General features: G+C 42.0%; 1 protein-coding gene across 1 annotated transcript in view; it reads right to left on the minus strand.

The window, feature by feature from the left end:
- dkk2 (dickkopf WNT signaling pathway inhibitor 2) overlaps positions 1-14,181 on the minus strand; it is a 36,265-nt gene extending 22,084 nt beyond the window's left edge. The window contains exon 1 of the mRNA XM_073042498.1: positions 13,753-14,181. Coding sequence (XP_072898599.1) covers positions 13,753-13,947 — 195 coding nt within the window. The 5' untranslated portion in view covers positions 13,948-14,181. The remainder of the gene's footprint in view (positions 1-13,752) is intronic.
- Between the last annotated feature and the right edge of the window lie 9,355 nt (positions 14,182-23,536).

Genomic DNA, 23,536 nt, shown 5'->3' on the forward strand with positions numbered 1-23,536 from the left:
CTTGTTCATCAGTCACTGAAGGTGAATGAGCAAGTGCAGCAGGCAGTGAAGAAGGCTAATGGAATGTTGGCCTTTATTACAAAGGGACTTGAGTACAAGAGCAAGGAAATCCTCTTGCATTTGTACAGGGCCCTGGTGAAACCACACCTGGAGTATTGTGTACAGTTTTGGTCTCCAGGGTGAAGGAAGGACATCTTGGTTGTAGAGGAAGTGCAACATAGATTCACAAGGTTAATTCCTGGGATGTCAGGGCTGTCTTACACAGAGAGGTTAGAGAGACTGGGCTTGTACACGCTGGAATTAAGGAGATTGAGAGGGGATCTGATTGAAACATATAGGATTATTAAGGGATTGGACAAGATAGAGGCAGGAAATATGTTCCAGATGCTGGGAGAGTCCAGTACCAGAGGGCATGGTTTGAGAATAAGGGGTAGGTCATTTAGGACAGAGTTAAGGAAAAACTTCTTCTCCCAGAGAGTTGTGGGGGTCTGGAATGCACTGCCTCGGAAGGCAGTGGAGGCCAATTCTCTGGATGCTTTCAAGAAGGAGCTAGATAGGTATCTTATGGATAGGGGAATCAAGAGAGATGGGGACAAGGCAGGAACCAGGTATTGATAGTGGATGATCAGCCATGATCTCAAAATGGCGGTGCAGGCTCGAAGGGCCGAATGGTCTACTTCTGCACCTATTGTCTATTGGAAGGGCCTGTGTTATACTCTCTCTCTAAATAAGTAAAATAAATAAATTAGTCTAAGGGATATTTTGGCTTAGTTACCACTAACTAGTTCGAGTATTAACAACATTTGATCAAAGATGTTATTAGACAATAGATGCTTTTCATAAAACTGCATCTTCAGAAATGAAGGTGATGCAGAAGAAAGGCAAATGAAACTTAAGCATACTTTTATCAAAATAAATCGAAGCGATCACATGTTTTCATTCAGTTTCTAGAATTTATTTGCAAAGAGCTAAGTGCCTCAAAGCAAATGTCAGAACCTACAGTAGTTAGGTCTTTTTTTGGAGTAAAGAAGCTGGATAGGAGATTTGATAGAGGTTCAGACACAAAGTGCTGGAGGGACTCAGCAGGTCAGGCAGCATCAATGGAGGTGAACACAGAGTTATCGTTTTCAGCCGTGACCCTTCGTCAGGGCTCAGAGTCTCGACCCGAAACATCGGCTCCTTATTCCTTTTCACAGATGCAGTCTGACCTGCTAAGTTTCTACAGCTTTTTATTTCTGTTGCTCTGGTTTTCCAACCTGAAGAATCACTTTTGTTTTGGATATAGGGGTACAAGATCATGGGTTTAGGTCAGAGAAATTGCTCTGGGTAATGGGTGATTGATGATCTGAGGCACAAATTCAATATGTTGGGCGGAAAGCACAGGTAGGATGTGAAGAAAGTGATCTGGGACTGATTAATCAAAACTTTCAAAAGGGAAGCATGGTATTAATGTAAGTAGGAGTTTGACGGCCAATGCAGACACTTTACTGTACTCTCTGGCTCTGTGACTGGAAAATAGGTAAGCATCTGGGAGAAATTAATTTCCAGGGCTATGGGAAAAGAGTAAGGGTATGTGGCATAATAGATAGTCCCACAAAGAGTTCCATATGCACTCAGTGGGTCAAAGGAAACCTTCCATACTTGAATCATTTTTGCTTCTTCAGGTCTACTAAAAATGTAGAAAAAATACAATCTGCAACAATAGATGTGAATTATAGAAACACTAGAACAAGAAGAGGCCATTCATAGCCCCTGGTGTCATTCAATGGGGTGTTGGCTCGTCTGTTCCCTTCCGAAAAGCACCATTTCTCTTATTCAATCAACTGATGATCAAAACGTAACAAACTCAGGCTGACTTCTCAACAGCAACTGCTCCAAACTTCTAATACTTGTCAAGAGTAGAAATGCTTCCCAAATTCAGTCATAAAAGATACACATCTATTATTTTTTTTTAGTTCAGGCTTACTAAGCCAGTGCCAAATATATAAAATGTTTCTTTACTCTATCAGTTCAGCTAAATAGCTTGGAAATTTTTGATCAAATCATCACAATTCTGGAGAATAAATTAGTTGTTTGTGTAGCCTCTCATGGAGTCATAGAAGACTACAGCACAGAAGCAAGCCTTTTAGCTCATCTAGGCCATGCCTAGTCACACCTAGACCATAACCCTCCATAGCCCTCCCATCCATGTGCCTATCAAAATTTCTCTTAAATGCTGAAATCAAACCCACATCCACTACTTCCGCTGGCTGCTCATTCCACCCTCTCACCACCTTCTGTGAAGAAATTTCCTCTCACTTGCCCTTTAAATGTTTCACTTTCAACCCTTAACTCATGACGTCTAGTTCTAGTCTAGCCTCACTGCACTTCAGTGGAAAGAGCTTGCTTGCATTTACCCTATCTATACCCCTCATGATGTTGTATACTTCTATCAAACTTCCCCTCAATTTTTGATGCTTTAAGTGAATAAATTCCGAACCTGTGCAACCTTTTCCTATCCCTCAGGTACTCAGGACTCGGCAACATCCTTGTAAATATTCTCTACACTCTTTCAATCTTATTGACATCTTTCCTGTAGGTAGGTGACCAAAACTGCACGCAGTACTCCAAATTAGGCCTCACCAACGTCTTATACAACTTCAGCATAACATCCCAAATCCTGTAGATAGGTAGATACTTTATTGATCCCAAAGGAAATTAGTGTCACAGTAGCATTACAGGTGCACAGATATAAATATTAAAAGAGAAGTTAAAAGAATTGACAAAAATGTCACCACAAACAGTCTAACAGGAGGCAGTCATCACTTCCCTGGCTATAGGTTGACTCATTATAGAACCTAATGACAGAGGGTAAGAATGACCTCATATAGTACTCTTTGGAGCAGCAGAGTAGTCTTAATCTGTTACTAAAAGTGCTCCTCTGTTCAGCCAAGGTGGCATGCAGAGGGTGAGAAATATTGTCCAGAATTGCCAGGATTGTCTGTAGGATCCTTTGTTCTACCACAGCATTTAGAGCATCCAGTTTGACTCCTATAACAGAACCAGCCTTTTGTAATCAGTTTATTGAGCCTGTTGGCATCACCCGTGTTGATGTCATTGTCTCAGCACACCATTGCTTATAAGATTACACTGGCAACAACAGACTGTTAGAACATGTGAAGGAAAGGCCTGTATACTCCAAAAGACCTCAGTCTCCTCAGAAAGTAGAGGTGACTCTGGCCCTTTTTGTACACAGCCTCTGACTTGGAGCTCCACTTAAGTCTGTCATCCAGGTACACCCCCAGGTACTTGTAGGTCCTCACCATATCTACATCCTCACCATCAACAGTAACAAGGAGCAATGCAGGCTTAGTCTCCTAAGGTCCATCACCATCTCCTTTGTCTTACTGATGCTGAGCTGCAGATGATTCAACTTGCACCATTTGACAAAGTGATTCACCAGGGCCTGTATTCATCTTCCCAGTCTCCCCTTATACACACTATTATTGCTGAGTCATCAGAGAATTTCTGCAGTTGTATGTAAAGTCCGAGATATACGGGGGAATTGCACTCGTACTTTGATTTATGAAGGCCAATATGCCAAAAGCTTTCTTTACAAACCTATCTACCTATGATGACACGTTCAAGGGAGAACGGATCTGTATTCCAAGATATCTCTGTTGTACCACACCCCTCAGTGACCCATCGCTCACTGTGTAAGTCCTACCCTGGTTTGTTCTTCCAAAATGCAACACCTCACACTTGTCTGCATGAAATTCCATCTGCCATTTTTCCAGCTTGTCCATATTCCACTGCAAGCTTTGATAGTCTTCTTCACTGTCCACTACATTCCCAAACCTGGTGTCATCTACAGATTTGCCGATCCAGTTTACCACATTAGATGGCAAACGAAGGACGCAGCACCAACCCCTGCTGCACACCACTAGTCACAGGCCTCCAGTCAGAGAAGCAACCACTATCACTCTGTTGCTTCTCCCTTGAAGCCAATGCCTAATTCAATTTACCACCTCATTTTGACTGCCAAGCGATTGAAATTTCTTGGTCAACTTCCCATGCAGGACCTTATCAAAGACCTTGCTAAAATCCATGTAGACAACATGCACTGCCTTACTTTCATGAAATTTCTAGGTAGCTTCCTCGAACAGCTCTGTAAGATTGGTTAGACATAACCTACCACACAGAAAGCCATATTCACTATTCCTAATCAGTCCGTGTCTATCCAAATATGTATATATCTGGTCCATTGGAATACCTTCCAATAACTTAGCCACTACTGATGTCAGATTACTGGGCTATAATCTCCTGTCTTAATCTTAGAGCCTTTTTTAAACAATGGAATGACATTGTCTATCCTCCAATCCTCCAGCACTTCATCGCTGGCTAGGAACATTTTAAATATCTCTGCTAAGTCCCTAGCCTCCCTTAGGGTCCCAGGGAACATCCTGTCAGGGCATGGGTATTTATCCACCCTAACATGCTTCAAGACAGCAAACACTTCCTCCTCTCTAATCTGTACACAGTCCATGACTTCACTACTGCTTTGCCCCACAACTATAGACTTTGTGTCCATTTCCTGGGTAAGTAGAGATATAAAAATTCCATTGAAGATCTCCCCCATATAGTCTGAAATTGGATCTTAGCGGCAAGATGAGTGACGGTCTTTGCCATCAAGACAGCATTTGATATTTGGCATCAGGATACCCAGCCAAACTGAAGTCAATGGACATCAAAGACAAAACACTCCAGTGGTTGAAGTCATACATTGAAGAAAAGGAAGATGGTGTAGTCAATGGAAATCAATTATCCTAACTCCAGGGCACCACTGATGGAATTCCTCACGGTGGTGTCCTAGATCCATCCATCTTCATCTGTTTCATCAATTATCTTCCTTTCCCCGCAATTCAGATGTAGAAATGTTTGCTGATGACTGATCAACTCTATTCTCAACTCCTCAGCAAATAATGCAGCCTGTGTCTATATCTAGTAAGTTCTAAACAACCCTCAGGTAAGGGCTGACAAGTGGCAAGTAACATCTAGGCCACAAAAGTGCCAGGCATTGACTATCTTCAACAATAGAGAGTCTATATATCACTTAATATATTACCATTGGCAAGTTCCCCACCATCAATTTCCTGTGGGTCATTGTTGACCAGAAACTCAGTTGGACTGTCCATGTAAATACTGTGGTTACAAGACAGAATGGAGGCTATATATCCTGCAGGGAGTGATATTTCCTGACACCTCAATTCTTTTCTATAATCTATAAACCACAAGTTAGATGCATGTTGGAATACTTCCCACTATTTTGCACAACTATAGATCTAACAATGTTCATGAAACCTATCACTTGAAATGATCAATAAGCAAATTGTTTGGAATTAAATGTCCTCGCTTGCTCTCTCAGGGCTGGGTGTGTCTACACCCACACCATTCCCTGCCCCGGCTCTCCTTCTCTGCCGCCTGTCCTAGATCCCTCCTGTGGTGCTCCAACCCTCGCCATTCCCAACATCCATTGCTCTTGCCGGATTTACAAAACTTAATCTCTGTTCAATGATGACAAATACAGTATTGTGCAAAAATCTTAGGCACCCTAGCTACAGGTATATATTCGTGTGTGCTTACGACTTTTGCACAATACTGTAAATGTTGCTAATGTACCTGCCTCTGGCAGCTCCTTCCATTGACTGACCACTCTTTGGGTGGAAAAAAAAGTTTCAAATTAATTGGAGGACTTCAGTGAAATGTTTTTTGAAAGTTGTGGATTCTTTTACTGAATTCAGCTTGTGTTGTTGAAACTGGAGCTCAACTCTGAATGCCAAATTTGCTTTTCCTTGAAATGCAATGTATGTTGCATGTATAACATTGTTGGGCAATACATTTTGCTTCAGTCTGATACAAATAATTGAGCAGTAAGCATAATGGCCTCTCCTGTTGCTATAAAGTGGCTTTCAGTGTGAAAAAGCCATGATGTAAATAGCAAATCCTATCTTCAATCTTAAGCCAGCCTTCATTCTGTAATATACCTGAATCAAAATAGAAGGTAACTCAACATTTGACAGATATTTATACAAAAAAAAGAATAAAATCAGCCCTACCCTTACACTATTCTAATGAATCCAAATGACAGTCTGGGAATGCCAGATAAGGATGAGAACACACTTGCTATGATTCCTCAAGAAGTCTGTGAATCTCAGCCATAAATAGAAGATGGAGACATAAAGTACTGAAGATGCTGGAGTCTGGAGCAACAAGCAATCTGCTGGAGGAACTGAGCAGGTGGAGTATCATCTGCGGGGAGAAAGGAATTATTGATGTTTTGAAAGCCTGGATCAGTTCCTGTGATCCCACAAATGATGTTCATCCAGCAGAAGAAAAATCACAGGAAGGGGACATTGAGAAAGGGTCTCACTGAATTCCCATCAAAGATGGATGTTCATTCATCCAGCATATCGTTTGTTACTTAAATATGGATGGGTATACCTGAGAACTGTGCCTCAGGACAGAAATGTAAGGTGTTATGTTGAAGTTTAGAAATCTCATGCAACATGAGAATGAGGGAATCCAGTACTTGGATCAGGAAGGGCAGCTCTGTGTACACTACTCATCCTCACAAAGTGAAGTTAATGTATTTGGAATCCATGAGGAGTGCCAAGACCATTATAGGCACCAGCATGCTGAAGCCCTGCCTGTCACAAGTCTGTACCTGTTCAGATATAGGGGAGGAAGGTTATTACTGATGAACAGGAGATGAAACCCATCAACCCCCAGAAGTGATGAGAGTGATTCTAATCTGCAGCTTTGATATTGCATCATGCGGGGGTGTTTCAGAAAGGAATAGTATGTTGGAACAGTAATGATATAGGGAATCCCAGCTCTTATGGACATGCTGCTTTCCAACTGCAGTGAAATTAATCTTCACTGATAGCATCCTGGTGGTTACGTAATCCTTACCTTTCCACCCACTGCTCCATGCAGCTTTGAAACTTAGGAACTTAGATGTTAACCCTCCCTCATAACATCATATCATTTACACAGGTTTTGAAAGCATTGCCTTTAATCTCATTTGTTTTGTTATCTGACTGTCTCTTTGTGTCTTGCTATTTTTGTACACAGAGTAAAACAAATATCATTTCATTTTCTCAGCAAAGCATTTGGCAACTGTGAATATCCCAGATACTTTTTAATCATTCACTGTTGCTGTTTATTCCCTATTTCTCTCATAAATGGTTCCTTTCCTTTGCCTGTTGCTCTCCTAGTCTGACCCATTTGAAGTACTCTTCTGTTGTGCCTTTACCTTTCACTCTCTCTCCTCCGTCTTCTAGGAGAAGAACAAAATCAAGGTCCAAGTATCTTACATAACTGACAAAAGTTCTTTGCAAATGCTATTCCCTAGAACAATACATAATAACATTTACAACATTTTTTTTATCATGTGCATGCTATAAACTTGGCACATTGGAATTCTAATAATTCAAGAGTAAAGTACAATGCAAGAAAATATAAACTGTCAAGTATTTTGAGTTAAGCAAAATAAATAACACATCAAAGTGAGATCTAATTAAGGAACAGAGCTGATGTGTGCTGCGAAATATCAAGATTGTTTTGTAGATACAATAAAATCAACTTTAACCCTTCAGTCACTAGTCATGACTACATACTATATAATTGAGAAGCTACACAGTACATCATTCCTAGCATGTGGACATACAAGAAAGACGTTGAAACATGCAGATTTTTTTTCACTAGTGATGATTAGGAGATACTTAATATTAGGCAACTTTGAGATAGACTCCTTCTAGCGGTTGAGAGGTGGAGATAACTAAGATTAAATGTTAGAGATTTAACACAGAGAACAAAAGAAATACATGTTTTTTGGCTGTAGAATCACTGTCAGTAATTAAAACAGATGCTATGCCTGATAAACGATAAAGAAGAACAATGATAATAGAACAGAAGCACAGGATTAGGAGTACTGTATGTGGACAGTAAACAAGCTCAGTTGTATGACGAGACTCTGCATTGTAATTTTTATGCAATTATCCTGAAAAACAAAGTGCTAAAATGAGATTACTTCCTTGTGTGCATATCAGTAAATAAGATATCTTCCTTTCATACTTTAAACATGGCCCTATTATCACATTGTAGTGCTTCCAACTACATTTCAAGAGAGTCAGAATCAGGTTTACTACCATTGAGTTAGGTGATGTGATATTTATTGCTTTGCAGCAGCAGTACGGTGCAAAGACATAAAATTAATGCAAAACAAAAGGAATAACCAGTTTAGGATTAGAGTACAAAGGTAGTGAAGCCCTTCCTACAACTGAGCAGATCTTTGGAGCAATCAGACCTGGAATACTGAGTGCTGTTTTTTATTTTCTTGTTTAGGGAAGAATATATTTGCCTCAGAGAAAGGACATATTTTATAGGATTAATTACTAGGAGAGATGACTGATGAAGAAAAATTGAGTGAAATTGGGAAAACTGAGAGGTAAATCTTCTCAAAATATTTGAGGAAGTTTTACAGGTTGCTTTCTGTTTTGGGGGGATCTTAAACAAAGGGACATCATTTCAGAATACATAGACACACAATTAAGACTGAGATGACAGACACAGGATAATGAATGATTGGAGTTTCCACTCAGGAATTGATTATTTTTATGGCTGATATAAACAGTCTTTGGACCACAGAAGAATCAAGATCTATGCCAGAATATTTGAACTGAGGCTGTGGATCAGATCAGATGATGTTAAAACTTATTTAAATTGTGGTGTGACCTGTTTATTTTATTTTTACGCTCGATCCAATTTCTTCAGCATTCAATGTAAAACTTGACTCACTTTGTAATCATGTCACTTCAATGTAAACAGGCCAGTCTGATACTTGTTCATAAAGTCATGGTAATGTGATCTTCCCCCATGGCTTGCCCTACCTCTCTTCCCTTAAGCTTTCTTTTAAAAGCCAGTGGTACTTTTTAAGAACTCTTAAGTGATGCTCTCTTTGATTTGCTACATTCTTTCTAACCAAGCCAACTTTAAATGCATGTTATTGTTAATTGAACAACTTTTGTTGGAACATCTGGAACAACTTTTTGCTTCTCATACCTTCTATTCTCCCCTAAGTATCTTGTTTGCCTCTCCCTCACCATTTTTCATTAACATGTTGCTGTTGGTAACATTACCAGAAAACGAAGCACCACTTTCAATATTGACAAGGATAGCATCCAAATCTGTGTCTGCACCATATCTCATGACCCAGACTGTGAGTCTAGCGTTGTTATTCCATGAGTGGAGATTTCCTCCATCTTTATACTAAAGCCTTTTTTCCCATTGCCCCATTCTTTAGCCACCAACACCATCTCTATTATTGGTAGCTGTCTGAAAGTTAGCCACACTGTTTATAATATTGGCACCATCTTTGATCCCATAATGAGCTTTGGGGCACATGCACATGTCAAGATAATCAAGACCATCCATTTTAACTTCCATAATGTTACCCAACTCCACCCTGCCTGACATCGTCCAGTGGCGGTGTAGTAAACTCAAAAGGGCAGTGGTTTAAAGTGAGAGGGAAGAATTTTAAAGAGGATTTGAGGGATGTGCTCCATTTCACTGTAAGTGTTGATATCTGGAATGTGTTCCCAGCGAAGGTGATGAAATTAGGTACAATCACTACCCTTACAAGATATCCAGACAGACACAGTATATAGGCAATGCATAGAAGGATAAGGACCTAATGCAGGCAAGTGGGTTTAGTGTAGATAGGCAAATGAACTGAATGTACATTGTAGGCCAAAGAACCCATTTCTATCCTGTATAACTCTCTGGTTTTGACCCTCATCCACACCTCTACAGTTGGCTATATCAATGGTTTCCTTTATTCCATCCTTCCTTAACTTAAAGTCATTCAAAATTTAGCTCTGGATACCGCTCCTCACACCAAACACATTCACCCATCTCCTTTCACCTTTTGATTTGGCTCCCATTCAAGTAACTCCTAAAATTCATATTCTCACCTTGTCTTCATATCCCTCTATGATCTTACTAATCGATCCTTATGATCTTCACTAGCCCAATATTATTCCAAGACAACTGCAAAGCAAAATTTGCAGATAGTGGAAAATATGAAACAAAAACAAAAAAAAAGTTGGAAATACTCAGGCAGAATCTAATGGAGAGGAAACAGAATCTATGTTTCAGTTTGATAGTTTTTCACCAGAAGCGGAAAAAAATAGAAATCTAACAAGTCTTAAGTTGCAGAGAAGGAAGACCTCTTCCACAGGTGCTGAGAATTACTGCTCCTAGTTAATTCTCCAAGACATCTACACACAATGCTTTCTTCCTTAACCCCAGATGAAGTTACTTCACCAGTGGCCCATTGCCAGCTGTACCATCAGCGGCTCAGGTTTCAATCTCTGGACCATTTCCTATACCTCTCTGCCTCTTCCTCTTTCTTTCTGACATTCAGACCCTTTATAAAAACTCATTTGTTTGGCCAGGCACTTTATTATTTCACCTATGGGGCTTGACAGGTTTTGCTTTGCTTGATTAAACTCCTCCGATGCATTTTGGAAGAATTCCCTATGGAAAGGTGGCAGTCGAGATTTTGTAAATAATTGTTCTGCATTCAGATTAAATTCTTGACACAAGGTGTCAGCCTTGGCTCAGGGTGGCAGCCTTCTCAGGCGACTATTCAATGAACATCTTCCGATTTTTAAGGTTATAACACAGGATAACACACAAATATGTCAGGCAAATTTACGAGAGATTAGACTGAGGAATTGCATGTTATGGGAAACTGGCACAGGAGATGAGGTCAGAATTAATTAGCTATGATTGTATTGAACAGCAAGGCAAGCCGAAGCAGGCTACTACTTCTTGTCTTTTCTCTTCCTTCAGTTTTTGCCTTCTTGTGCTCTAGAGATGTCCTGTATTTTCTGCCTTTTGGATGAGATGTTAAAATAGTGTTTTATGTCATGGAAGTACGAAGACAAGATTACCTAAGTTATTCAAAGAAAAACAGATATCCCCCTTGTGCCGTAATCAGATTAAATTCCTCACCCACCATCTACATAATACATTATTTTACTTTGTTTAATTGAGATACAACGCAGAGTGGCCTTTACGGTCCTTTGAGCCAAGCAGCCCAGCAATCCCCTGATTTAATCCAAGTTTAATCATGGAACAATTTACAATGGCTGATTAACCTGCCAACCAGCATGTCTTTGGACTATGAGAGCACCCAGAGGGAATCCCATGCAGTCACAGGGAGAATGTAAAAACTCCTTACAGGCATTTGCAGTAATTGTGCCTGGGTCGTCTATACTGTAAAGCGTTGTGCTAACCAACCATTGCACTGCCATGCTCCTATTTGGCTAATCTAATTTATAGGACCACGTTGTTTGAAAATCAGAAGTTATATTCCCTGTAATGACTGTGTTTCAACTTCACTGGGGCACCTATTAAGTGTGCGGTTCAAACACAAGCTCCTTCTCTCCCATTCATCCTATAATATAAATGCATATTGAATATGATAGCTGCCACTACACCATCCTCTCAGTGACTCCATGATAGTTTAACTTCACTGCGTGCTACCACAAGCTGCTATAAAATATAAAATACATGATTTAAAATGAATGGGAGTAATGCAAATAAATGATACTTGGAATTGGATTTTGTGTCAAAAAAGATTATGAATTTTTTGTTGTGTTGTGTGATGATTGATGCCAAATATGTTTTTGTATAAGTAAGAGGGGTAGGCGTAATAAGCTGTAGCTTCAGCCTACGCCCTTTCGGTCTGCTTTAAAAAAAATATTATTTAATTTTGTCTTATGAAATCATCTTGAAAAGAAAGAAAATTATGCTTTTTGTTATGTTTGTACTGACAGAAAAATAAAATTTCATTCATTCATATAAAATGCAGAATCTGAATAGGTGGCTCTGTCTGCTGAGTTTGCAGTGTATTGAATGGGCCCTGTCTGGCATATTTAGCAAGTGATAGGTGAGCTAGATTAGCTGAATTTTTGTAGCACAGTTCATGGCCCGGAGATGTCCAAAATCATGTTGCAGCTGACAAAGAAATTCTGAAGTGACTTGTTGCAAATCAGGAAATGTGGCTCATTTTGCACAGCAGGATTTCAGGTGCAGAAGATCTCCTTTATTAACGCAGGCTGAGGGATATTTATCAGTCAAGGCATTGGGGCAAACTCCTCCAGTTTTCCAGAGGGATCTTTAGGTTTGACTGAGGAGCAGTAATGTTACATTTCCTCTGTATGGCACCAAAGCCTCAGTACATGCGTCAAGAATTCTGAACGGCACTTGGCCTCAGATGTGAGTGCCACCAACTTCTCACAGTAAAATGACTTAAACAATGATATGGATTCGCCAGGTAACCTTTTCATGATTCAAGATTCAAGTTTATTTATCATGTGTACATCGAACCACACAGCGAAATGCGTCGTTTGCGTTGGCAACTAATAAACCCAGGGTGCGCTGGGGGCAGCCTGAAGTGTCGCCACACATTCCAGCGCCAATAATGCTTTCTTATTCCGGCTGAAGAAAATGCGCACCCCATCATATATCCGGAGCAAAGTAATCTCTATTTCTGACCTCACACTGCACTCAGTTCTTCTGATACTAAATCTTCCAGTTGTTAGGAAAATTTAATTTGTGGCTTACCAAATACATTAAACTAATAAAAGAAACAGTTCACATTTCGGTGACTTTACAGAGAATTACCTCAGAATAGCTGTACAAAGGGGACATGTAACCGAACGGGTCCACGTCAGTAATAATAAGGCTGAAGTTCATTTCTCCTTCAAGGTTCCAAAGAGCTGAACTTACATTGTTGACAGCAGGGCGTTTGAAATTTATTGGCGTTTTTATTGCTCTAACTTTATTAGTGGGTGGCAGTAAGATAATTAAATACCGTTTGACTCCATAAGTTTAAAGTGGTTGACTCGGGAGAAGCGGAGACGCGCCAAAGGTATTGGCTTGTGTCTGCCGGTTACTCCCCTTGATGTTCTTGGTTTAAACCTCTAGTTTGCGGTGCATTCAATCCCTAATTTCTCCCGCTTTCGACCCATACTTTCTCTATTTAACCCCTCCCCTCGCCCCTTCGGACTTGCCATGGGATGAAAATCCATTTCTGTCTCCGTGCCATCCCTTGTATCCATCAGAGCTCTGGTCAGCCGAACCGTCCCCAGAACAGAGTAAATCGTTCAAAGTTCAGACCGTCGTCAGTCTGGTGTTTCTAAAGATTCCCCCGACCCTCCATGGGTTACAGATGCACCAGTAGGTAGATTCACAGGAAAGCTCATTCTGGTGGGAAATAGGACCTTAGCAATCTTTTATATTTATCTTTATATCCGTCTCCCTCTCCCTCTCCCCCTTCCTCTCCCTCGCCTCCTCCTCTCCCTTTCCCCTCTCTCACCCTCCCCTCTTCCTCCTCTCTCTCTCTTTCACTCATCAGTCTCTCTCCGCTCTCTCCCTCTCTGTATCCCCTATTAATTCCGCCGGCCTACCCCTATCTTCCTTTAACCAGGGCACAGAGCAAAGACTGAAGGTAACAGGGATGGCTGCGTACGGTTGAAGGGTCTCAGCCCAATCCCGACGTGCATAACAGCTTATCAAACTCAGTATGTGCGCCATCAGATTCAGATAAACAGCCGCTCACCCTCCAAAAATTAATCTCTACTTTACCCACAGCTCGTTGCCCACGGGCTAGCCCGCAGTGCACGGCGTGAGTTCACTCACCTGGCTCCCGGCGGCACTTTTCTTGTTGACCTTCGCCTGCGGAATCACGGTGGATCTGTTGACGGGCAGTTGGTCCGGAGACTGTCCACTGACCGGAGACTTGATGGAATTGACCTTGGATCTGCCGCTGTCAGCCCTTTGCACCCCGAACAAGAGCAGCGCGGTCCAGAGAAGGAACCAACCAGAAGGAGACATGGCCAAAAGTCTTGTAAAGAGCGAGAGAGGTGAAGTCTGTGTGAGAGCAAGCGACTCACATTAATAATTCTCCAAATGACAGCACTTTAACAGAGATCTAACTAAATAGAGCACGGTTAGGCTCGACAACACGGCGTCAGGTTATCCCAATGGAATCGATTTATCGGTAATAATCTGCAATAATAGTCTTGGAATTGGGTCGCCTGTAATTGCTCCGTTTGAAGCCGCAGATCGCTGTCTGCGCCCCTCGAGCTCTCTGCCCCTCTATTTATAGACCCTCCTCCGCCCTTCCATGCAGGAGATGACGGGCAGCGTGAGGAGGGAGGGGGTCGGATACAGGCGGGTCTCCCACCCCTTCCCACCACTGCCGCCACGACAGAACTACCTCCCTCCTCATCCCTGAGCGATCATCTCCAAAGATTCAAACTGACGGCGTGATAATAAAGGGAATCCTGTGGGAGAGCTGGGAAGGGTGTAAAGGGGTGGGAGGGGCATGTTGCAAGGATAAGTGTGGGTCAGACCCTCCATTTCTGCTCCCCCCTCCCCTCAACGAGTCATTGCCCCATTTTCACACAGTCCAGGAAAACGAGCGCTGCTGCGCGCGGGGATGAAACTCTGAGCGCTTAAGGATCGCACCGCGGATTTTTGTTTTTGGAGACCTGATTATCAACAGCTAGACGAAGAGGTGATCGTATTTGACAGGCGAGGAGAAATCAGTTTGATCTGTTTTACTGACAAGGCCGCCTCGACCGACTCACGACTCACCCTCTGACCCATGAATTTACGATTCCCAGACGCTAGAGAAGCCTTCTTCTTCCCTTCACAGGTCCCCCTGCATGAAGGTGGGAGAAGGGTTAATATTAAAGTGCAAGAGGCATTTTGCAGGTAAGTTAAAATCGGAGGGACAAAGGACGCTCTCCACAGTTCGCTTCAAGAGCGATCTCTCTCTCTTTCTCTCTCTCTCTCTCTCTCTCTCTCTCTCTCTCTCTCTCTGTTGCTAGCTCTTTGCTACCGGTTTTGCGTTAAGAACGGAGAATCTGATAGTCAACCAATATTGTCCATACATAGGCTACGTGTGGCAAATCTTCACTCCAGACGAGGCTAACTGCATTCCTTACGAGAAGAACAAAAATATGAGTAACTGTTGAAGGGCGAATGATGTCAGTGCTCATAGCAGTAAGGTACCAACTTGGAAATGTTGACCTTTGTCAATAAGAGGCAATTAGTTGGAACGTGACGGTGATTTTATCTCCTGGGTTACCGAATGGAGTTAGGACCACGAACCTAAAACCATGGTCCTTGACAATCACTGACCTCTTTCCTCTCGTGGTTGTTCATCCTTAGAGAACTCAAATCACACATTTCTATCTCCTTTACAGGATCCACAAGCCTGTTCTTGCCCTACAGAAATCTCTCCTTCCTCTCTTCCCACTTAGAGCTCCGATGCACTTTGACAATCCGTAAGTCAGTTTCACTATCAACATTCTCTTCACCTTCATTGCACCAATAATGCCCCGTACCGTAAGCTGCAGAGAGTTGTAAACTTAGCCAGCTCCACCATGGGCACGAGCGTAGCGCCCAGGACATCCTCGAGGGGCGCTGCCTCAAAAGGGCAGCGTCAATCATTAAGGACCCCCATCACCCAGATCACCCCCTGCTACCATCTCGGAGGTGGTACAGGAGCCTGAAGACACACTGTCAACGATTTAGGAACAGCTTTTTCCCTTCTACCATCATATTTCTAAATGGACATTGAACCCACGAATGCTACCTCGCTACTTTTTTATTTCTATTTCTGCACTATTTGTTTAATTTATTGCGCGCGCGCGCGCATTCACACACATTTCTCTATTGTCATGTTTTGTATTATTCTGCTGCCGCAAAAGCAACGAATTTCACGGCGTATGCCGGCGATATTAAACCTGATTTTGATTCTTCCTTGAAAACAAATACCAACTAGTTCTCCTACATCACCATCCTCATTCGTCTGCCTGAACTCATCACCTCGTTGAACCAATGATCAAATGCCGATTGCCGTTCCATTTACCAAGGGAGTTATCCTCCGTGATCCTGACTGCACACTGTAGGGTCTGAGGTATTACTTATTCCATAAGGACTCTAGCCCTTTGGATTGTTTTACAAATATTGTTAAAATCATTTAACTTAGCATAATAAGTTTTCTAAATTATATTCTAATGTGTGTTAACAGTTTTGACAATTAAATTACAGATATTTTAGCCGCTTAGTTCAGTTTTAACAGTTTTTGAATGTCTTTAAATGTTAGGGACATCTGAAAAGGTGTTAAAATCATAGTCAACTTTGCAAAGTTCTCCCCCATCCCCTCCTCCTTAGGTTCCTGTCAAAGCTTGTCAGTGTGACCTTTGTGGTAACTCCAGCATGATCTGGTGTTCTCTCGCCCCCTGTCCCCCCCCTTTACCGCCTCCCTCCACCTCTCCCAACTCCCCCATCCCCCCCCCCCACCTCTGCCATCTCCCTCCCTATCAGGCAGAAGTACAACCACACAAGCATGTACCATCAGGCTATCCAGCTGTTAGAAGACTTTTGAACAGACCCCTGGCATCATAAACTCACAATCGACTTTGTTGTGGCCTTGCACCTTATTGTCTACCTGCACTGCACTTTCTCTGCAACTCCAACACTTCATTCCACATTCTGTAATTGCCTTCCCTTGTTCTACTTCAATACACTGTTGTAATGATCTGCATGGAAGGTTTACCAACTTGCTCTATATCCTCCCTGGTTAGCCTCCACCCTGTTGGCATGAACACTGATTTCTCTAGCTTCCAGTAATTTTTTCTCCCACCCTCTTCCCTCTTCTTCAATTCCCCACTTTGGCTCCCCTCTTACTTTTCTCTCCCTCTCACCTGCCTATCACCTCCCCCCCCCCCCCCCCCCGTGTCCCTCCTCCTTCTCCCATGGTCGTCTCTCTTCTCCTATCAGATGTCTCTTTCTCCAGCCCTCTACCTTTTCTACCTCTCACCTCCCAGCTTCATACTTCATCCACCCGCTGCTCCCCAACCCACTTGGGTTTACTCCTTCTAGCGTGTGCTTGTTCCCCTGCCCTCACCTTCTTATTCTGGCTTCTTCTGCCTTCCTTTCCAGTCCTGATGCAAGGTCTTGGCCTGAGAGGTTGACTGTTCATTCATTTCCATTGATGCTGCCTGACCTGCTGAGATCCTCCAGAATTTTGTGTGGATTTTTCAGTCTACCTCAGTATAAACCTATTTACCAAATTGTACTAATATGTCAGCAGAATGTACTACTAAAATATAAAGGTCAGGACATGAATGTAAAATTAACAGCTTCTTTGTATAGTGCGTTCTTTATATAGAGTAGGAACAAATGGAATTTCCAATTCATCATTGAAACACGGTAGTTCAGGGTAGTGTGTATGCATATCAAACAAACATTGTACATCTAAAATTCATACTGAGGAATAAATATTCCTTTGGATTTGTTCCTTCTCCTCTTTCTTGATATTGAGGTTTAGTCTTGGAATTTAAGGTTTCTTCCATCGTATCAGAGTAATGCAGCATGAAGACAGGCCCGTGCGACCAACAATTCAGTGCTGACTATCAAGCCCCCACTTTACTCTAATCCTATACAAATTCTGTTTCATTCTCCTCCCCAGATTCTGTTGCTCATTTATACCCTCTGGGCAGTTTGGTGGCTGTTTGTCATATTCAATGATGACAGGGGGCCTGTACAGTAGAATTTTTAAAGTGGAAAAGCCTTTACACTCGGGCAGTTCTGCTCTCTTTGTCACCAGGTTCGGACATGGCCCAAGTGCGGAGTGAGGGACACTGAAGCGTGTCAATAGTTCACAGACTTCAATGCGAACAGTGTTAAAGGAAAAGAAAACCATAAACACTAGGCCACACAGGGCCATTAACTAAAACTCTCAAATGGAAAACGAAGCCGACACTGCAGCTGAAAAGAACTAAGAATAAAACAAATACCGCTAGTCTTCAGGGTCAGTTGACTCGACAGTCCAAATTCCCAGGCCAGGTGGAATGCAGGCAGGCAGCAAAGTGTTGCTGTGACCAAGTCTTGACAAATACTACGATGGAATGAATGGAGTTAAATACTGTCACAATGAAATAATAACTAGCTGACACATGCATATTCACGAGTGTAATTGCCGTTTCTGCTGCGCTGCCGAATCCGTGGTAATGACACTCTTGACCTCAGAAGTCTGGGTCCAGTGGAACAAGTAGTCGTCAGAAACTGGGCTCTTCCTTGGTTGCAGTGGATAACCATTACTTCCTCTGTCATGGCCTTTGCTCTCTGCAAATTGTTGCAGAGCTCCCATCCTGACTGAGGTAGACCACCCACTACGCTGGAGCTGACTTCACATACCAGAACAGGCACGTCCCTATTTCACTGTGGTATGAGGCCTGCCAGCTACCCTCACTCAGCTGATGAAGTGGTGCATCAGGGTGCGGCCACTGCCGCATGTGCACAGTTACTTAGAGCCACAGGTGAGAGCTGAGTGTCCGGTGGGGATCAAAAGTGAGTGAGCTGTCCCAGAGTGGATATGACAAGCCCCTTCACCAGAGTTGCTACTCCTCCCAGACATCCCAGGGACAATTTCTAGTGGCCAGTTAACACATAAAACTGTGACTTTAGGTTGAGGGAACAACCAGTGGAAACGGACTTGGAGGTAATGTGCAAACTCCATACAGACAGAAATGGATTTTAGGATTAAATTTTGGTTGCTGGATTTAGCTTTCGAGCTGCACCATTGCACCACCTTCTTACAGTTCCTAGGTTGTTAAATCAAACCTATAGCATTGATCTCAAAATCTAAAGTGTGAAATACCATTGCTATCTTTACAACTACTCCCCTGCCCAGGTATTATTACTTCGTTGCTTTTAAGAAAGGTAAACAAAAGTTATATTTTTAAAGCCAATGACACACATTGTCAGACAATTTCTGTGAGATATAACATTCTTAGCAGTGTGGAGGAACAGAAGGATTTTGGGAGTCCACATCCATAGATCCCCCGAAGTTGCCACACAAGTTGATAGGTTTGTTATGGAGTGTTGGCCTTCATTATTCAGGGGATTGAGTTCAAGAGGCATAAGGTAATGTTGCCGCTCTATAAAACCCTTCCTGGGTAGACCACACTGTGGAGTATTGTGTTCATTTCTGGTCACCTCATTAGAGAAATGATATAGAAGCTTTAGAGAGGCTCAGGGGAGATTTACCAGGAGGCTGCCTGAACTAGAGGGCATGTCTTATGAAGATAGGTTCAGCGAGCTAGCTCCTTCTGTTTGTAGCAAAGGAGGATGAGAGGAGACTTGATAGAGCTGTATAAGATGAAAAGAGGGATAGATAGAGTGACAGCCAAAGAGTTTTTTCCCCCAGGGGAAAGTAGGGAATACACAAGGGCATAATTTTAAGGTGATTGGAGGAAAGCAAAAGGGGGATGTCAGAAGTAAGTTCTTTACACATTGAGTGGTGGGTGCATGAAATACCCTGCTGGGATGGTGTAAAGGAGAAGGCATAGTGGGATTTAAGAAACTCTTGGATAGGCATATAGATGATAGAAAATGGAGGATTCTGTGGGAGGGAAGAGTTAGATTGATCGTCGAGTAAGTTGAAAGGTCGCACGACATAATGGGCCAGTACTGTGCTGAAATGTTCTAAGTTCTAGGTTCTAAATACGCAGTGAACTATTTTGAATGTGTTATTTTCTCTCTTTCTCTTTTTTCCTTCAACTTGTACTAATGCCATCATGTTTCCTTATTTTGTCATGTAAGTTACGTATAATTTATGTTAATTTATGTTCATGTTAGTTTTATAATATTACTGTGCTGCTGTTTATGGCATGTAACCCTTGGGTATGTATGCCCATGACAATAAACTTGAACTTGAACAATGCTCTCTTGTATCATTAGCAATGTTTGGGAAGGATTTATTGCATTCTAGACAATATAAAAGACTACAGTAGCATTCAGAGAACGATGAGTCTCATGCAAGCATGTACCCCAGAATCCAAAGAAATTTCTGTTGATGAAATCAATTATTGTTGGTTGTCCCTCTGCCACTTCATCTTTTTGGCAAGCTTTGATACTTGGATCCATCCTTAAATGAAAGGATGTGCAACCTCTATCAGAAGGTAGAAACATAGAACATCGAACATCTACAGCACAGTACAGGCCCTTCGGCCCACAATGCTGTGCCGAACGAGTCCTTACTTTAGAAATTACCTAGGGTTACCCATAATCCTCTATTTTTCTAAGCTCCATGTACCTATACAGGAGTCTCTTAAAATACCCTATTGTATCAGCCTCCACCACTGTCGCTGGCAGCCCATTCCACACACTCACCACTCTCTGCGTAAAAATCCTACCCCTGACATCTCCTCTGTACCTACTTCCAAGCACCTTAAAACTGTACCCTCTCGTGCTAGCCATTTCAGCCCTGGGAAAAAGCCTCTGACTATCCACACGATCAATGCCAGACATCATTTTATACACCTCTGTCAGGTCACCTCTCATCCTCCGATGCTCCAAGGAAAAAAGGCCGAGTTCACTCAACCTGTTTTCTTAGGGCATGTTCCCCAATTCAGGCAACATCTTTGTAAATCTCCTCTGCACCTTTTCTATGGTTTCCACATCCTTCCTATAGTGAGGTGACCAGAACTGAGTACAGTACTCCAAGTGGGGTTTGACCAGAGTCCTTTATAGCTGTAACATTACCTCTTGGCTCCTAAACTCAGTCCCACGATTGGTGAAGGCCAATGCACTGTATGCTTTCTTAACCACAGAGTCAACCTGCACAGCAGCTTTGAGTGTCCTATGGACTCGGACCCCAAGCTCCCTCTGATCCTCTACACTGCCAAGAGTATTACCATTAATACTATATTCTATTATCATATTTGACCGACCAAAATGAACCACCTCATGCTTCTCTGTGTTGGACTCCATCTGCCCCTTCTCTGCCCAGTTTTGCATCCTATCGATGTCCCGCTGTAATCTTTGACAGCCCTCCACACTATCCGTAACACCACCAACCTTTGTGTCATCAGCAAATTTACTAACCTATCCCTACACTTCCTCATCCAGATCATTTATAAAAATCACAAAGAGTAGGGATCCCAGAACAGATCCCTAAGGCACACCACTGGTGACCGACCTCCATGCAGAATATGACCCATCTACAACCACTAAAATATTGCTTGCTCTTACATCATTCATCAGCATTACAAATGAATGCAGGCAAACCAAGTCAAATTTTACAAGTTCTTGTCTGAGAAGTCACAAACTGATGGAGGAATGCAGGATGTTACAGCAAATAATCTGGTGGGAGTTATGCTAATGTTCTGTATCAAAAGCTGCAAAACATTGTAAAAAGCACCAAATTCCTCAAGTAACAGACACAAAGTGTTGGAAATTTCAGCATTTTCTGTGCGTTGCTTTGGATTTCCAGCATCTGCAGATTTCCCCGTGTTTGTGAAATTCTCAAGTGCTTGAGGCAAAGAGGGATTGATATCTCATATTCAACAGCGCTTAATTATATACATAACTTTATAAATATAAAACCATGAAACCATAGGATAAAGAAGCAGAATTAAGCCATTCGGCCATTGAGTCTGTGCTGCCATCTATTTTCCCTCTCATCACCATTATCCTGCCTTTTCCCCATAATCTTTGACACCCTTACTAATCAAGAACCTATTAACCATTGCTTTAAAAATAACCAATGACTTGGCCTCCACAGACATCTGTGACAATGAATTCCACAATTCTCCTCCCTCTGGTAAAGAAATTCCTCCTCAATCTCTGTTCTAAACGGACATCCTTCTATTCTGAAGTTGTGCCCTCTTGTCCTAGACTCACCTACTGTCAGAAACATCCTGTCCACATCCACTCTGTCTAGGCCTTTCAATATTTGATAGGTTTCATTGAGATTCCCCCCCCCCCCCATTCTTAAAAACTTCACCGACTACAGGTCTAAAACAATCAAATGCTCCTCTTTCATTAACCCTTTCATTCCCAGGATAATTCTCATAAAGCTCCTTTGGACCCTCTCCAATGCCAGCACTACCTTCTGAGATATGGGGCAAAAGCTACTCACAATATTCTGAATGTATTCTGACCAATGCCTTATAAATCCTCAGCATTATATCCTTGCTTTTATATATTCTTTTACGGTCCTCTTGAAATGAATGCTAACATTGTGCTTGCCTTCCTTGCTACCAACTCAACCTGCAAGTTAACTTTCAGGGAATCCTGCACTAGGAATCCCATGTCCTGCACCTCCAATTTCTGAAATCACTTCCCATTTAGGAAATTGTCTATCCCTTTATTCCTTCTACCAAAGTGCATGACCATATACCATACACTTCCCTCCACTGTATTCCATCTGCCATGTCTTGGATATTGTTTAACATTTCTCCTAACCTATCCAAGTTCTTCTGCAGACTCCCAGCTTCGTACACAACCACCCACCCACCTATTTTTGTATCATCTACAAACCTGGCCACAAAACCATCAATTTGTCATCCAGATCATTAAGATACTACATGAATAGTAGCAGATGCAACACTGCAGAACACCACTAGTCATTGGCAGCCAATCGGTAAAGGGCCCCTTTATTCCCATTCTTGCTTCCTGCCAGTCAGCCAGTCTTTTCTCTAATGCCATGGGCTCTTACCTTGTTTGGCAACCTGATGTGAGGCACCTTTTGAAAATTTAGGTAAACACCACCATTGTCTTTCTTTTGTCTGTCCTGCCTGTTCTTTCCGCAAAGCATTCATAGTTGTCAGGCAAAATTTCCCCTTAAGGAAATCATGCTGACTTCAGTCTATTTTATTGTGTACCTCCAGGTACACAGAAACCTCACCCTTAATATTGGACTCCAACATCTTACTAACCATTGAAGTCAGGCAAAATGGTCTATAATTTCCTACCTTTTGTCTGCCTCCCTTCTTAAAGTGGGTAGTGACATTTATGATTTTCCAGTCCTCCAGAATCACTCTTCTCTTGCCTCTCTTTTACTTCTTTTATATATATATATATATATATATATATATATATATATTTATTTTTTTTTTTTTAATTTGGGATCCTATTTTATATTATTAGATAACCTACCTTCATTTTTTCTCACCTTATTGCTTTTTTAGTTGCTTCTGTTAAACTTTTAAAAGCTTCCCAATCCCCTAGCTCCCTATTAATCTTTGCTATATTGTATGCCCTCTGTTATGCTTTCATGCTGTCTTTTTGATTTCCCTTGTCAGCCATGGTTGCCTCATCCTCCCTTTAGAATACTTCTTTGGGATGAACTGATCCTGAGCTGTCTGAATTACTCCCAGAAACTCCAGCCATTGCTACTCTACCATCATCCTTGCTAGTGTCCCCTTCCAGTCAATTTTGGCTGGCTCCTCTCGCATGCCTCTATAGTTACCTTTACTCAATTTTAATTCAGATACATCCAGTTTTAGCTTCTGCCTCCCAAACTACAGAATTAATTCTATCACTTATGATCACTGCCTCCTAAGGATTCCTTTACTTTAAACTCCCTAATCAATTCTGGTTCTTTACACACCCAGTTCAG

This window comes from Hemitrygon akajei, chromosome 4 (assembly GCF_048418815.1).
Source record: "Hemitrygon akajei chromosome 4, sHemAka1.3, whole genome shotgun sequence".
Lineage (NCBI taxonomy): Eukaryota > Metazoa > Chordata > Chondrichthyes > Myliobatiformes > Dasyatidae > Hemitrygon > Hemitrygon akajei.